Here is an 18,008-nt window from a genome sequence, read left to right on the forward strand (position 1 = left end):
ATGTTAAGCATGAAATTAAAAAAACTATAAGGAAAAATCATAGGAGAGACCTCAAATATTCAACAGTATAGATTTAAATCAATGTTGATCATATTACAAACAGGATTTATGTGGAAATTAAGAAGATGAATACGGAAATACGAAGGATCAATACAACCAAGAAAATACTAAACAAGAAAAAAGTCGATGAACCTAGTCCACCAGATACCAGGATGCATTATAAAACTGCAGTAATCCATGTGGCATGATTTTTTGTGCAAGTATAGACAAATAGAGCAATGGAAGTGAGTTAAAGTCCAGAAATAGGACCACGTATGCATCGACAAAATTTTATGACACACCTGGTATTGGACAGCAATAGGTAAGCAACATTCTTTTTAATAAATGGTGTTGTGTCAGTTAGATTCCAAATGAAAAAAAGAACCTAAATCTTAACCCATTCCTCATTCTGAATTCAATAATCAATTCCAGGTGAAATATAGATCCAAATTCAAATGGTAAGACAATAAAGCTTATTTAGATAACAACAAAATATAATATCATAATAACTTTGGGAAGGCAAATATTTTCACACAAAATTATAAAGCGAGCATTTATAAAAATGAACCACATCAAAATGAAGAACTTATCTTTATCGAAAGACACCACTGAATAATAATGAAATCAACAGAGATGGAAAATATAATGGCAATATAAAGGACTTATATCCAGAACACAGGAACAACTTTTAATTTTGATGAAGTTCAAGTTAACTTTTTTCTTTTTGAATCATGCCTTTGGTTTCACATCTAAGAAATATTTGGTTATCACAAAGATACAGAGATTTTCTTTTACGGTTTCTCTGTTTTGTTGCCAGGATTTCTTTTGTCCCTGTATTAAAAATTCTGAAATGAATAATTATAACATATAGAGGAAACCCACAGATTCATAATCAATAATCTATGCAAAAAATCCAAAGCTCTTATCAAACAAAATCCATGGCTACATTACTCTACTATTTTATAGGAGATCCAAGACCCCATTTTTTTAATCTGACATTTTCTTGGTGGGTAGAGATCAACTATCAAATAGATTGAATCTAATAATTCTTAGAATTTTCTGCTGTTTTCCTTGATTATATATTTTATAATGGAATAAGGGGAATTGATATCTAAAAATACATTTTCTTTGTGTGAACCCCCAGGATCTTCAAACAGTTTTCTTAATGTACGTGAAATTGATCTTTCAAAAGGTTCTGTCGGACTAAATACTGAGGCAAACATTCTATAGACCATCTTATTCTACCTGTAGAAAATTTGAAAGTGCAGTCAGTCACTTCAGAAAATAATAAAAATGCATAATATTTCTGTAATTTCCATAGTTTAATTATGACAATTAACCCAAATTCTGAAAATCAACCAAATGCTGCACAGCTTTTCCTTCCATTTCCCACGTGAACTGATCAACATTTGAGGGAGTACACATCATTACTTATCTATCACTGATTATGGTTATTTCAAGAGTATATGATCAATTTATTTGAATTTATCCCTGAAAGAGAGATGTAACTAGGAAGCTACTAAACGTGCCTGGTAAAGGTATTGGTCGATTAGAAAGACTGTGGGAAGCTAATAAGAAAGGAGAACTGCCTCCAATGCCATGACAGAGGGGAAGAATCTCAATGTCACTCTGAAGAGACAAGAACTCCTTTAATCTCCACACTTATTTAGCTATAATTGTTGACTTTTTGTAAAACCACACATACATTTTTATCTAAATTTAATCAAACATAGATGAACGGAAAACAAATTTGCAGTTCTTACTATGAGTTGAAATAGTGGTTTTTCTCTGTAACTTTCATACTTGGATATGGCGTCTAATAAATGTTGGCTGAATTCAAACAAACTATCATTATGTTTGAACACACTTTATACATGATATATATATATATCGCTTAGTAAAAGCCATTTGTTGCACAAAACACTGCTAAAAAGGAACTGAGATCACGATTTGTCCACCAAATATAACTGCATTGAGTAAAACCAGAACACAACATGGAGTTGCCTATCCAGTCTCGGCCATGCCTTTCTCTGCCTCCTGTGGCTGCATGGATTGACTTCCTGAATCACATTAACCATAAGCAGACACACATGAACTAGAACATGTGCTCTTCATAATAACTGCTTTGATTTATAAGAGAACTTGAGGTGCTTTGCTCCGCATTTGGGGTCAAAGGCCTCACTCAGACATCAAGCCTGCTATCTCACGGTACCCAGATTCTGTCCAGGGCTCCACTTACATTATTTTTCTGCAAGACCCTCAGTGCCTTGTTGACATTGTTCAGGGCATGAACTCTTGTGGATCCTTTTTCTTTTGGCTGAAAACAAAATGAAACAATGTTTACTGCCCAGAAGAGAGACTGACAATCGACTACAAATGGAATAGTTTATACATTTCACTTCTAAGTTTGAATATTTTAAATGAACACAAGCTGTGAAGTATTAATATAATGAATTTAAGTGCTTTGGGCTAATTGTCCTTGTCATAGGACTTTCATAACGTGAATTGGACATTCCTCAAGAAAAATGATAGCATTTTTGTTTTCTTTACAAAAGCTATTTAGGTTATGAACTCTTCATTCTATAGCCCAATGGGGGTTACTGCATGACCACAGAGAGAAACATCAGCATGCATAAGGACATTTGTTAATAAAATAGATAAGTGAGTTAGTTTCTATACTTTTTAGGAAAGTGTAAAAGAGATTTGGGCCTAGCAAAGTTATATAATGCCAAATAGGATTAAAGGAAACAATTTCTGTGAATATTATCTTTTCTTTTTTTTTTAAGATTTTATTGGGGAAAGGGAACAGGACTTTATTGGGGAACAGTGTGCACCTCCAGGACTTCCCTCCAAGTCAAGTTGCTGTCCCCTCAGTCTCAGCCGCGGAGGGCGCAGCTCAGCTCCAGGTCCAGCCGCCGTTTTCTAGTTGCAAGGGGGCACAGGCCACCATCCCTTGCGGGAGTCGAAACCAGCAACCTTGTGGTTGAGAGGACACACTCTAACCAACTGAGCCATCCAGGAGCTCAGCGGCAGCTCAGCTCAAGGCGCCTCGTTCAATCTTAGTTGCAGGGGCAGAGGCCACCATCCCTTGAGGGACTGGAGGAACCAAACCAGCAACCTTGTGGTCGAGAGCCCACCATCCCACATGGGAATCGAACCGGCAGCCCCCGGAGCCAGGAGCACGGAGCTCCAACCACCGGAGCCAACGGGCCCGCCCTGTGAATATTATCTTAATTCTCTTCGTCACTGAAGCTCAGACCTCAGTCATCTTTCATATTCTAACCCTCACTGTCAATCACAAAAGTCATATCTTGTCCTTTAATTTTTAAAATAATGTTTGCATAATTCTTTACAATATATGGATTAATTAGTTCATTCAGTTGTAGAGTTTTAGAAAGTCTACTATCATGATGCCTGCTGTATTTACTCCTAAAATGAGATCTACCCTCTTAATCAATTTTTAAGTGCAAAATAAGGTATTGCTAACTACAGGCACAATGTTCATAGCCATTCTCTGGAACTTATTCAAGTTGCATAACTGAAACTTTATATGACGAGATATTTTCCATATTTCATGTTAAATGTTCTTAGCACAATAAAAAATAAAGTAAACTTAAAAGGTCATTATGCGGGCCCGACCCAGTGGCTCAGGCGGTTAGAGCTCTATGCTCCCAACTCTGAAGGCTGCCGATTTGATTCCCACATGGGCTAGTGGGCTCTCAACCACAAGATTGCCAGTTCGATTCCTCGAGTCCCACAAGGGATGGTGGGCTGCGCCCCCTGCAACTAGCAATGGCAACTGGACCTGGAGCTGAGCTGCGCCCTCCACAAATAAGACTGAAAGGACAACTTGAAGCTGAATGGTACCCTCCACAACCAAGATTGAAAGGACAACAACTTGACTTGGGAAAAAAAAAAAGTCCTGGAAGTACACACTGTTCCCCAATAAAGTCCTATTCCCTTCCCCCAATAAAAAAAACTTAAAAATAAAATAAAATAAAAGGTCATTATGCATAAAAGCCTTTATGAAAATACATTCAATAACAAAGATACCACATATTGAAAGCGAGTATCTATTAATTGACATAAATTATATATTGAATATTTTCACTTTCTTGTTCTGCATGATAGACTATGCCAAAACAAAAATAATATTGTGCGACTGTTTTATTCAGGAATAGGTCCTATATTGCTAGTTAAATAGGTAATTGGTAAATTAGTGAATTTTACTAAGATCTCATAATAGTGCTATGCTGAGTTTGTTTCTGGTCTGAAATTCTCCCAAGGTCAATGTGAACTTTTTTATAAATAAGTCACGTACCAGTTTTTGCCCTGTCAGGCCTTCGAGAAGGTCTAGGAGGCGTCTCCCATCCTGCAGGTCACTGAAGAGGTTCTCTATGTGCTGCTTCCCAAACTGAAATATGAAATATACCCAGTTAAACAAAGCACGCTTCCAGTGATCCATTTCTATGGTTATTCCTTTGAAAATTTAAAGCTATGTTTAAGAATATTTAATGTATGTAATTCTTGCTTGTTTTTCTTTTCTTTTCTTTTCTTTTTCTTTTTTTTTAAGGAGGGTGCAGCTCACAGTGGCCTATGCAGGGATAGAACCAGCAACCTTGGTGTTATCAGCACCAGGTTCTAACCAACTGAGCTAACCACCACCCCTGTATCTAACCGTTTATCTGCCAAGGGTGATGGATGAAAAGAGAATCTCCAAGTAAAAAAACAAACAAACAACAAAAAAAAACCCAATATACGATCTTTACAATGTCAAATCTATTACATTTTTTAGTGTTGGATTTCTGTAGCTTAATTGATCAATGTTTTTCAATGAGGTTTCTATGAAGGAGAGAAAAGATGTTTAAAATATCAGGCAGTTGGGCATGGGGGAAGTAAACACAGAAAGAAACAAAGACATTATACAATTTGCCCTGGATAGGTGTGTAAAATTTAACTGTTTTGTGTATTTGGAAATATAATATGCAATCATAGAGGTTTCACCATCTTTCATCCATAAAACAAGTTTTCTCTGCATAGGTTTTGCATGCTGCCTCCGAATGATACATTCTCATATAACATGGTTCAAATTTTAGAAAGTTCTGATTTACATTGAGTTGAAATTGGCCAGTGAAAGCTTTTCATTTTTTTTCTTCAGTTCCCTACTTGGGAATTATATTGAGAAAAAATAATAGCCACTAATAACATGTAACATTTTGAAGTATAATAACTATTCATGAGAAACACTCCACTAAACGAGCGGATCTTATAATCATTGTGACATTTCTGTGAGGTTACCATTAATATACTCATCTTACAGATGAAACAAAGAGGTAAAACATGTGGCTCTTTGTCATAAGACTAGAAGGTGGTCAAGCCAGGATTCTAACACTGATCTGTCTAACTCTTGAGTCCTTGTTCTTTCTATTTTATCTCGCTGCTTCATTAGCCATTTCCTCCTTCCATCTGATTATCTTTCAAATATTTTATTTCTTCTGCCATGCCCCCAAATATTTTATTTTTCTAGTTTAAAACTTACAATCCCTTCATATGAAATCATTCACAACTCTTCCATCACCCATGTTATCTAGAAAGCCCTAATTTGTCAGCGACAAATATTTACTGAGCACCAATGAACCTGAACTTGGTACTAGAGTACATGCTGGTAAATCAGACAGACATAACCCCAACTCTTGTGGATCTTCGTGTGCAGCAGGGAAAAGAAATAGTACTAAAAGGTAATGCTACACAGAAACAGAAAAAGGGACCCAGGAGTACATAACTGTGAGAACTTCTATAGTCTGAGGATCAGGAAATACTTTCTCCAAAATATCAGGTGATGGTCTAACATTAGCCTTTGGGTGATTGGGCTCTTTTCATCCACTCCTTTGATCAAATACAAACATTGCATCTCATACAGGTCAGGAAAATGGAGAAGAGCCCTGGTTGGTTTCCAGGTAAAAGGCAAACCTGAAGCTTCCAAGATTGAAGACACAGGATTCGGGCTCTCCCTACAACCAGGTAGCCATATTTATAACAAGTCCAGTCAATGTCTAGGTATTTAACTTAATGAGAACACTCGACCCTGGCAAAAAAATCCACCAGCCCCTCTCTGTCCACCTTTGGGAATCAAGCCACATATGTGCTTTGACAAAGATAATTACAAGGTATTCTTTTGAAATTCTACTCAAATAGTTCTGCTTAAAACTCCACGGCTAAAAGAAAACAACGGAACACACTAACAGGCTGGAATTTTTTAAAAGGATCTTTACTACCTATAATGTACAAGTAAATCTTAAAACAACAATGCCATTTTCATGAAAATTTAAGGAAAGCTTTCTACTAATAAGTAAAGGAAATGAATGTATGTCTTATAATAATTCTGTCAAGAATTTCATATATAACCTGGAATAACTTGGCATTTGGGAGTAATATTAAGGTTTTATTTCCACATTGGTTGAAGGTCTATAATGCTTTGAAAATGCTGTTTTGGTTTTTCACTTTTTCAAGAGCAAATTTTTACAGATGCTCTTGAGAAGTGTGTGGCTTTGAAACTTATTGACAAAAAGAATATTGCACACTGAGATGTGTCAAGTTTTGAAGAAAATAAAAGTAGCTGACAGAGATACTTGTTCTTATTAAAAAATATATGTCTAGATAGATGATAGATAGATAGATAGATAGATAGATAGATAGATAGATAGATAGATAGATAGACAGACAGATAGAAGGTTGTGGGTGGCAAAATGTTCATTCAAGCAAAAGAGCAGAGACAGGGAAAGAGGTAAATTTTCGGGTACAAGAAAAAGCTCGCACCCCAAGGCCATAGGGATCACCAAGCATCCAAGACACGAGGACTAGAAAGCTTATGCTTTTGGGAGAGGAGTCTAAAAAAAGATCATTAAGGCAAACAGGATCTTGCTTTAATCCAAACTCATGCACACAGACCCAGTATTTTATAATTCTCCCTTTGAAACTGGAATCAAACAAAATGGAGAGGGAGTAAAGGATTGCAGGCTAGTCAGAGGCCTCCAGGCACATCTAGTTGGAGGACATAAAAAACAGAGGTGACAGAGAAAAAGACAGTTCCTGGTATCATAGACAACTTTGAAAACTCACAGAATCAATGATATATTCAAGTATCACAATTGAAATCGAATTTCTACTTGTTATATCCACGACATTCTCTAGTAGAGTGCTTCTCAGAATGTTCCACCCAGGCATCCTTCCAGCAGATGAGATTGAATGAATTTATCCCAGAGTCTAGCAGCATAAATTACACAGTGACTACAGGTTCAAAATGTCTATGAAAGCACATGTTTTAAGTTAAGAATTCATGGAGATTGTGCATTCTTCTCTTAATATATGTCAGTTTTAACTTAAAAGTAATTTCAAGTACTTTTGAGTGAAATTTCTCCTGTGGTCTAATTAAAATGAAACTAATGCTTAATGAAATGTCCAGTATTTAGCTTGCAACTTTGTGTAACGTGAGGTGCTCAGTCTTATTCCTGCTATACTATGAATATCCTAGGGATAGCAAACATCTCATTTCTCTTGGCTTGTTTTCCTGTCTTTCCTAGATTCAACTCCTCATTCCACAGCATTATATATATGAGTACACGTTTCAGAGGCAGAAATAGCTGACTTGCAAACTCGTCTCCTGTTCATTTAGCTGTGCTGTCTCAGACAAATGACTTACCCTTTCTGAGCTACAATTTACTCTTTAGTAAAATAGGGACTGAAATAACACCATGTCAGAGCACTCTACTGAGGATGAAATGAAACAGAGCAGGTGTGTTGTACCAACTTGTTCATAGTGGGCACTCAATAAATATGGATGGTTTTTATGTTTTCTTCTATTATTCCTTGCCTTCTCTTTCTTTGACCAAAATCCACAAGTAAGTACAATTATAGTACAATATTGAATCTACCACAAAGTACAGAGATCACATACAATGTGTTCTGTTTTTCTCATAGTTTGGTACCCATGTAAGAGTGAAAGTCAGGGAAGGAAGATGTCACTCCACATTCAGTTACTAATACCGATCATTGTGGATGGCACAGGGGAAATACTCAGAAGCTTCAAGTGCTTTTTCATTTTTCTTGTTATTTTGGCTATTTTTAATGAAATCTTCTTTTATTTTCCTCCCTTTTCATCTTCCACAACCACATGTCTTTTTGTTGCAAGTGACATTTTATGTCATGAGAACAGTAATATTTCCTTAAAATCCCCTATCAGTAATGGCTTTCTTTTCAAGTATGTGAAAATTATTTTGTAAAACACACAAAACATTACACCCTCTTCGGGCCATATAACCCTGTGGCTCTCTGTCTTCAATCCTTTCATGACTAATATTTTCTTTAAACAGTGAACTTTTGATATTACTCAGAAGTTTCCTGCATTCACTAATATATTGGCTTCTTCCTTGCTAACCCAAATAACAAGATGAAAGGATCATAAAATGAGAAAACAATCCTTCCAGATCACTGTCAGTATGATATAAAGAAATAGAGAATTTCTTTATATCTTTATATACACAATGTTCAAAAAGAAAGTCAGGCACATTGATTGGTAAGTGGCATAAACAAAGTTAAAAAAAAATTGAAAATGGGACAGAAATGCATTTGTGAAAATATTTAAATAGCTTCTGACTCCTCAGAGTTATGTCAATATTCTAAGCTGAAAAAAACAGAGAGATCAATACAATGTTCCATAGAAGGTAAAGAGCACAGGAATAATTTAGCATGGTCTTCTGGTTACAGAAAGGTCAGGTTTTAGATATCTCTGTTGCTCAGAAAGTCCAGACACTTCTCTGTGATTACAAATCTTTACATACTAGAAACACCAAAAGCCCTAGAAACACCAAAAAGGAGGTCAAAATTGATTCAACACTTATTGGTGAATACTGGTGACCAGCTCCCATAAAAATAACACAATCCATTGTAATAAAAATAGGCAGTTTTCATATAATCGTTTTATTTTTCAAATTAAATTATTTGGGGTGACAAATGCTAGTAAAATTACACAGGTTTCAAGGGCATATTTCTATAATACATCATCTATATATCACATTGTGTGCTCACCACCCAGAGTCAGTTCTCCTTCCATCATCATATATGACTCCCTTTACCCTCTTCTACCATTTCCCCTCCCTCCTTACCCTCTGATAACCATTAAACTATTGTCTGTGTCTATGAATTTTTGCTTATTTGTTCGTTTTGTGCCTTTGTTGCTTTCAGTTTTATATCCCACATATGAGTGAAGTCATATATTTCTCAACGTTTTCTGTCTGACTTATTTCACTTAGCATAATAATCTCAAGATCCATCCATGTTGTAACAAAGAGCAGTATTTCATCTTTTCTTATGCAGAGTAGTATTCCATTGTGTATATATACCACATCTTCTTTATTCAATCATCGACCAAAGGACACTTTGCTTGTTTCCATGTCTTGGCCACCATAAATAAAGCTGCAATGAACATTGGAGCACATGTATTTTTATGGATAAATGTTTTCAGATTTTTGGGGTAGATACCCAGGAGAGGGATTGCTGGGTCATATGGTAATTCTATTTGTAATTTTTTTAGGAACCTCCACACTGCCTTCCATAGCGGCTGCACCAGTCTGCATTCCCACCAACAGTGGATGAGGGTTCCTTTTTCTCCACAGCCTCTCCAACACTTGTTACTATTTGTCTTGTTGATGATAGTCATTCTAACTGATGTGAGGTGATATCTCATTGTGGTTTTGATTTGCATTCCCTAATAGCTAGTGAAGTTGAGCATTTTTTCATATATCCGTTGACCATTTGCATGTCTTCTTAGGAAAAGTGTCTGTTCATGTCCTCTGTCAATTTTTTAACTGTATTCTTTGGTTTTTCTTGTTGTTGAGTTGTACAAGTTCTTTATATATTTTGGATGTTAGACTCTTATCAGAGGCATTGTTTGCAAATATCTACTCATATTCAGTTGGTTGCCTCTTGTTTTGTTCATGGTTTCTTTTGCTTGGCAGAAGCTTTTTAGTTTAGTTAGGGAATTAGTCCCATTCGTTTATTTTAGCTTTCACTTCCCTTGCCTTTGAGGTCAAATTCATAAAAATTCTCTTTGAACCCAAGGTCCATAATGTTGTCACGCAGCAGCCTACCCATCTGTCCCTTGTACCTACCCTTAAAGAAAGGAGAGTCTGTGAGACTGATCCTTTCAGGGACTTTGCTTCACCTTTGTGCTTATACCTTATGTCTCCCTGTTTGGCCCCAAAGGATGGCTGTTTAGTCAATGACGGGTAAGATTCCTCAAGGAAGGAACAACCTAAGCCAGGCACAGTCACATAGGGGCCATCTGGACAACTCACTGGTTTGACAGAGGTGGGCACAGACCCCCAACTTCCCCCAGCTAAGGAGAGCTTCTGCCTCTGTGGCTGTATTCCTTCCCACAACCTGCTTGGGAAGAGATACAATGATGTAATAACATCAGTTATCCATCTATTCATATCAGTAAGATTCAGCATAAAGGTTTTGTCCCTTGGGGAGGTACGTACAACAATTACTAAGACATCTTGTGACTTTCGGTTCTGGCTGCTTGCAGGCAAGGGTGACTGGTTTGAATCAGTTTCCTAGTATAATGTATGAAATTCACAGACCATAGAGAAAACAATGTTACTTCCTTGTGTGTACATCAATAAAAGCCACAAGGTGGCCTGTTTTGGGGCTCTCAGTCCTTTGAGTTTGTGAGACCCTTGACCCCTAGTACATAAATCTCTTGACTTCTGTTTCTTTCTTAACCCTTCACTGCCCCTTCTTGTTCTCTCACTGCCCGTGTTGCACTGGAGGAGACACCATAAGTTTAGTATGTATGCTTTCTTCTATGAAGTTTATTGTTTCAGGTCTATGTTTAGGTCTTTGACCCATTTTGAGTTAATTTTGGTGTATCGCGACAGATAGCAGTCTAGTTTCATTCTTTTACATGTGGTTTTCCAATTCTCTCAGCACTGCTTACTGAAGAGGCCTTCTTTTCTCCATTGTATGTTTTTGGCTCAACGTTCAGGAACAAGATTAGGGTTGCCTCTATCACTACTGTTGTTCAGCATAATATTAGAGGTCCTTGCCAGAGCAATCAGGCAAGAAAAAGAAATCAAAGGCATCCAAATTGGGAATGAAGACGTTAAATTGTCCCTTTTTGAAGATGACATGATTCTTTATATAGAAAACCCTAAAGACTCCACCAAAAAGCTATTAGAAGCAATAAACGACTACAGTAGAGTTGCTGGCTACAAATTCAATATACAAAAAAACCCACAGCATCCCTATACACCAACAACGAAATTTCATAAAAAGAAATGGCAACAAAAACCACAATTCCTTTTGCAATTACAACAAAAATAATAAAATACCTAGGAATATACTTAACAAAGGATGTGAAGGACCTATACACTGAAAACTGTAAGACACATTTAAAAGAAATTGAAGAAGACACAAGAGAAATGGAAAGATGAATCTGTGTTGATGGATTGGAAGAATAAACAGAGTTAAAATGGCCATATTACCCAAAACAATATACAGATTTAATGCAATTCCCATGAAAACCCCAATAGTATTTTTTAAGGAAATAGAACAAAAAAAAAAAATCATCAGATTTGTATGGAACCACAAAAGACCCTGAATAGCCAAAGCAATCCTAAAAAAAAAAAGCAAGGCTGGAGGTATCACACTCCCTGACTTCAGCTTGTACTACAGGGCAACAATAATAAAAAACAGCATGGTATTGACAGAAAAACAGACACACAGACCAATGGAATAGAATAGAAAACTCAGAAACAAACCCACATATATATGGGCAGATAATTTTCAACACAGATGAATGTTGTTTTAAGTAAGGGTTGTAAGAAGTATTTCATAAGAAAATTTTATTGAGGTATATATAATACACATAACAGGAAAGTACACATATCTTAAGTGTTAGCTTAAAGAATCTTCACAAACTGAACACATTTATATTATCTATACCAGATAGAGGAACAGAATATGAGCATCCTAGGAGCTCCCTCTCACACCCCCTTCTGTGTACGAGCTCCTTCAAGGACGACCACTTTACTGACTTTTAATATTATAGATTAGTTTTGCCTTGAAGGGAGTCTCTTAAAAACAGAAGAATAATGCTGGTTTAGTATTTCACTTTAGGAAACTGAGGAAAGAGATGAGGTTTAAGCAGAGAGAATTTGGAAAGAAAAAAAGTTGCATTGATGAAATATGTTTTACAAAGCCCAGGGAAGTAGTGTAATACTGGGGATATTTTCTCTGTACCCAGAATGCTTTGGTTCAAATTCCAGCTCTGCCATAGTTCAGCTGTGTGATATGGAGCAAGTGGCTTAACCTTTCTGTGCCTTACTTTTTTCATTTATAAAATGAAGATGTGCTATTACCTAAACTTGTGCTGATGTTGTAAAGAATCAAATGCACTTAGAACAGTGCTCTATTATAAGACACACACAATAAATGTTAGCTATCATGAATTTATTCCAAAATATTTCACCCCAATAATCCATATTTTCCACAGTTCTCCTTGCAACTTTCACCTAAAAATAACAGAAGGGATCAATGTCAAAGGATTAGTATGGAGATTAAACGGGTTAATAAACATAAGGTGTCTGGCATAGAAAATGCTCCCTAAACCTTAATTACATTCTCTGTTTCCTCCTTCCTGTTAAATGTCATCACCTGCAGGTGGAGAGTAGAAATTTCCTTTGAGGGTCTCAGGGTCCTAGCAGGACTTAGTAACTTGAGGAGACCTTAATGAGGCACAGTGTACAAAGATGAGGGCAGGGTATAAAGAAAGCACCAGAACTGGTAAGAGAGAGGTACTATTATCACTCCTAGACTCACAGGAATGAAGAGAAAGAGAGTCTCTAAACAATGCAAGATCTGAGCAGGTCAAAAGACAGAAGCTTTGATTTATGATGAATGCAGTGAATCAATGTCCTAGTCTTTTTTTCCTCCCTCCCTCTGATTTTCTGTAAATGTTCCCATTAGCCAAATCCACCTGAAAGCCAGAGGGCAAGGGAGTCTGCTCACATAGTCCACAGAGTTCAGCCTCCCAGGGAAGAGAAAGGCAGAGGGATAAATCCAAAACATTGAACACCCCAGACAGGGAAACAAACATTTTGTTATCCAAGGGGTCAATGTCAGTGATGCCCATGTCAGGAAATAAATGAGGGCCTAAGTGTTCCTTCCTAAGCCTCCTATATTATTTCTATCTCTGGTAATATAATTTCAGAGAGCCAAATGGATCACCGGGACACTTTCTCTCTACAATAGGGTATCAAAGTACTAGAATGTTTCATGGGCTTTAAGGGATGGAAATGAACATACATTATTCATTATTCCTTAGCATCAAATACTTTTAGAGACTTTTATACACCAGGAACAGCACTAAAATCTGAGCTACAAAGATAATCAAGAAATATCCCAGTTTTTCCTTGGAGCTAAGAAGTACTCAAGAGCTAAGTTAGATAATATAAGAGTTTTACAACCTCTCCAGATATAAAACGTTATCTGGCAGTAATCCTTTATAAAACATAATCACGAGGACCCAATGTATATGTTATACTATCAAGTACACGAGAAAAGTTTCGACCAGATTACATATCAGAAATTTCAACAGTAGCCACAACAACAGTTACTGGAAATCAAGTCGTTCTCTGTAAATGGTCTACTATAAATCCAAAAGTAAAGTGTCCTTCAACGAAAGTGGACAGGCTTTCTTGTCTGATCAGGTCTATCTTTAACACACTTTATAATAAGGCTAAGTTCTTAACCTAGGCCTGAGTTTTCTCATCTGTCAATCAGATAAGTCAATACGAATTCAATTACCAGGTATTCTGAAACAAAAATTAGTAAAATTATGGTAAGTAATTTTCTATCTTGTATTTCTAGATATAATCTTAATATAATTCAGAGATAGTTCTTTTAAACTATGTGGAAACCTTCAAACCATAATTGTAACTAATTTTCTTGTACCATGTTTGATTACTCCCTATAGATTTAAGATTCTGAAAGTTAAATTCAATTTTTCTTTTGAATCACATAGGTATAGAATTTAAGGTTGAGACAGCCAGTAATGGAAATGGAGATTGAGTATATCCTGTCCCATACTGGCTTTTGTGGCAGAAAAGCACAGCATAAGGTTTGCAAGACAAAGCACTTCATTTCAAAGGTATCTAAATAAACTCTGATTATTCAAAAAGAAAAAATACTAGAGAAATGCCAACAATTAGCACTTAGCTCCAGGCAAAATGCAGAGGGAGAAAGGACTATTCAGTCTTGTTCAGATCCAGTAGGAGGAGACCTTATAATCAAAGGTCATCTGAAGATGCCTTTAATTCATAAATGTAAATTGTATTTATAAAATTAACATTCTGATAATTTCTCAATTACACTGCAGTGGAATTGTGTGCAGACAATTATGTGACAAGACACAGCCTCTTCCTAATCATTCCCTACCCCTATCCAGGAGGAAGTCAGCCTTGAAGTATTCATTCTCTCTTCATCCATGCCCATGAGAAGGGTCTGCCAAATCAAGGGAACAGGAGACATACAGAAAGGACAAAAGTCATACAGGACAGAATATGTAAAAAAGAACTTCTGTCCCTGCTATACCTCTGTTCCCTTCTAATAGTTTGAACCCTATGCAAAATTTAATTCTGCAGTCAAATACGGTCAAATATTGGCAATGTCATATGACTCAACGTCATGTATTATAAAGACATGAGTAATAAACGTTGAGTGTTTAGTTTACGTCAACCACAAAATCTGTGCACTGCACATGGGTTATTTTAATTAATTCTCACAACAATCAATTAAAATCATTCCCATTTTACAGATGATAAAACTGAGGTAGAGAGCATAAGTAACTTGACTAATGTCACACAGCATATAAGTCGTAGATATGAATCCAAACTTAGGCAATCTATTTCCAGATGTTTTAACCGTTCTCTACGTTGTAACTCCTGTTTGAGCTGGACTTCTTTGACTATAACACTATTCAGGGTCAGAGTTAGATAAGTTTTACTTCTGCATTTCATAATCTCTTTCAATAAATTAAGGATAATTTAACTAATTTATTCTTTTTCTTTCCCCTGAGGTTTTTGAAGGTCAGATACAATTATATAGCCTACAAACAAAATTGCTTCTAATTTTAAGTTGAATTAGTAATTGACGGATAATAGTACAGTGATAATTCTACATACTCATGTGTACATTAGGAAAATTCTTCAATGTCCTAAATTTTTATTGTTACATCACTCTTTTTGGAGAGTTTATTAACTCCTTCAGGAGTCTAGTATGACAGGCAGTGAATTCCTCAATAAAACTAACAAATACTGCTCCAGAGACCCAAACACATTTTTTAAATGCAGAATTCACTCAGGTATATGGAAAATCTGGCTTTTGAATGTTAATTAAATTAAAATACACAAGTAATCCCTCACACCAAAAACCAAGAAGGCTATAAATCAAAATATAACAAATATAATCCTTAAAGTTCAGGAGGATTAAATGAAACAGTAAATAGGAGGGAAAGTTTTCCTCATGCATTTAGTGCAGTTATTTCTTGAGGAATCCACTCAAACACGCTAGTTACTTATTGGAAAGTCATCCATGTGAGATTCATGTTAAAGAACATAGCATCTGGTGCCAAATAGGCTTTTATTTAACTGCAGTTCTAACTTTTCCCAACTGTGTGAACTTGGATAAATTATTTAGTAATTTAGTTATTTTTCTCATATGTCAAAGGAAGGAGATAGTTAAACTGCTCAACTAAATTTAATAGATATTATTCACATGTTTTATATTGTGCCAGGCAGGCACTGGGAATAATTGAGAAGATAAAAGTTAAAAAAGATATTGCCACTGTTTTTACAGCTTCAGTCACAGTTTAGGAAAGAGGTATGCATTTAAGGCCATATAATTATAGCACTGTGTTATAATCCTGTCAATGGTGCTGGTATAACTATAGTGCTAGCACAAATAAAAGAGATGTCACCTTCGCTTTAGAGAATAATAGAAGTAGAAATCCTTGAACTGAATTTACAAGGTTGAATAGGAAATCAACAGCTAGATGTGGAAAGAGGAAGAGAATGTCAAGTAGAGGGACACTTCAGATACTAAGGATCAGATAAACTAAATTGCATGAATTAGTCAAGAACCTGAAACATTAGTTCTTGGAGCACAGGGTACATGGAAAGATAGGAGATGGTGAGACTTGAGATGTGTGAGAGACCACAGCAGAGAGGATGTGGTCTGCCACCTGAAGGAGCTTGGACAAATGTCTACTGGTCTTTTGTTTTCATTCTTTTGAACTTGGTATCTAATTTTGAAGTTTTTACCATATTTTTCACATTACTATTTAGACAGATGTTTTTAAGGTAGTTAGTATTGTTTAGGAAAGACCAATATTGGCATTGTTTAGAGACTAATTTTCAAGTCTTAAGAATTTGAGAGAACTGGAGGGCTGGTTCGCTCAATGGTTAGAGTGCAGTGCTCATAACAACAAGGTCACCAGTTCGATTCCCACATGGGCCAGTAGGAAACAATGGCTTGGGTCTGGAGCTGAGCCACTGGTGGGTGGTTGGTTGGATCAGTGGTCAGAGCACAGTGCTCAGAACACCAAGGTCGCTGGTTCGATTCCCACATGGGCCAGTTAGCTGCACTCCCCACAATTAGATTGAAAACAACAATTTGACATGGAGCTGATGGGTCCTGGAAAAATGCACTGTTCCTCAATATTCCCCAATAAAAAAAATAAAATAAAGTAAAATAAAGAATTTGAGATAACTGTTCTTGTGCAGAAATACTACTTGGCAAGGAGCAACTGCCCTAAATTGTAAATATGAGCTTCTTTAAAATCTTAAGCAGTTATCTACCTTTCCATCTGAACCTGTTTTAGTGGAAGCAGAAGTCACCATCTATGGTAGGTTAACCACAAAACCGGGCCAAATATTTCATTCTTTCCTGAAGCCATGCCCTTTGCAATTGGACTTCGCTCTTCCTCTCATGAACAGGTAGCCTCTATTCTCTTGACTCTAGAATCTGGCTGTTGGCTGTTGCCTTGCTTTTGCCAATTGAATGCAGTGAAAATGAAAGTGTTCCACCCCAAATGTGGGCCTCACAATGGCTTGAACACTTCTGCTCTCTTGTTCATAGCTCCACCTACCACAAAAGAATGTGCTTGAACTAGAAGATGGCACATGAAACAAGTTGCCCCAGTAGTCCCAGATGAGGTCAACCCAGACTGGCTAACAACCAGACATGTGGGAGAGCTCAGCCAAGATCAGTAAAGACACCTAGTCAACCCACACCTAACTACAGCCACATGAATAATCCCAGCAGGGAGCTGCAAAACTACCTGGCTAATCTGAAGATTGGAAAGAATAATAAATGGTTGTTGTTTTAACTGAATGAGTTTCAAGGTATCTTGTTACACAGCAATAGCTAACTGATACATGTCTATATACGAATGTTTGTTTCTACACAGGAAAAAGATGTCTGAAAACTTAAACTGTACTGTAAAAGTGGACAAATTATTTATGAAATTTTTTTTTTAAAAGAGCCCTTGGAATTTTTGTGAAAAGGAACTTCAAACTAGAAAACATGATTTTATTGCTGAAATTGAATATGGGCAACAAGCTAGATATTTGACTCAATGAATTATCTGGAAAAGAGCACAATCAATATATTCTGTTCAGCTCCTCAAAACCATCTTGCAAGAAAAAAAAGTAATAATTAACAAATTCCTATTGTCTTTAATTCTCAGCTTCAATAATGGAACAAAAATGTTCCAAAAATGGAAAAATATAAAAAGATCATAGTGCCAACCTTAAAAGATTTCTAAAGCAATCTTTAATAAAATGTGATTTGTTAACTCTTCAGTGATATTTACATATACTATAAATACAACAAGTATTGTATTTCTTGGT

At 36.3% G+C, this 18,008-nt stretch overlaps 1 protein-coding gene across 8 annotated transcripts in view; it reads right to left on the reverse strand.

The window, feature by feature from the left end:
* DMD (dystrophin) overlaps nucleotides 1–18,008 on the reverse strand; it is a 2,122,179-nt gene that overhangs the window by 1,649,934 nt on the left and 454,237 nt on the right. For all 8 annotated transcript variants that reach the window (XM_074323910.2, XM_074323908.2, XM_074323912.2 and 5 more), the window contains exons 3-4: nucleotides 4,361–4,453; nucleotides 2,279–2,356 (exon numbers count right to left, since the gene is read on the reverse strand). In XM_074323910.2, the coding sequence (XP_074180011.2) occupies nucleotides 2,279–2,356; nucleotides 4,361–4,453 (171 nt within the window). The remainder of the gene's footprint in view (nucleotides 1–2,278; nucleotides 2,357–4,360; nucleotides 4,454–18,008) is intronic.

Source organism: Rhinolophus sinicus, chromosome 18 (assembly GCF_057876585.1).
Source record: "Rhinolophus sinicus isolate RSI-liver-muscle chromosome 18, RSI-T2T, whole genome shotgun sequence".
NCBI lineage: Eukaryota > Metazoa > Chordata > Mammalia > Chiroptera > Rhinolophidae > Rhinolophus > Rhinolophus sinicus.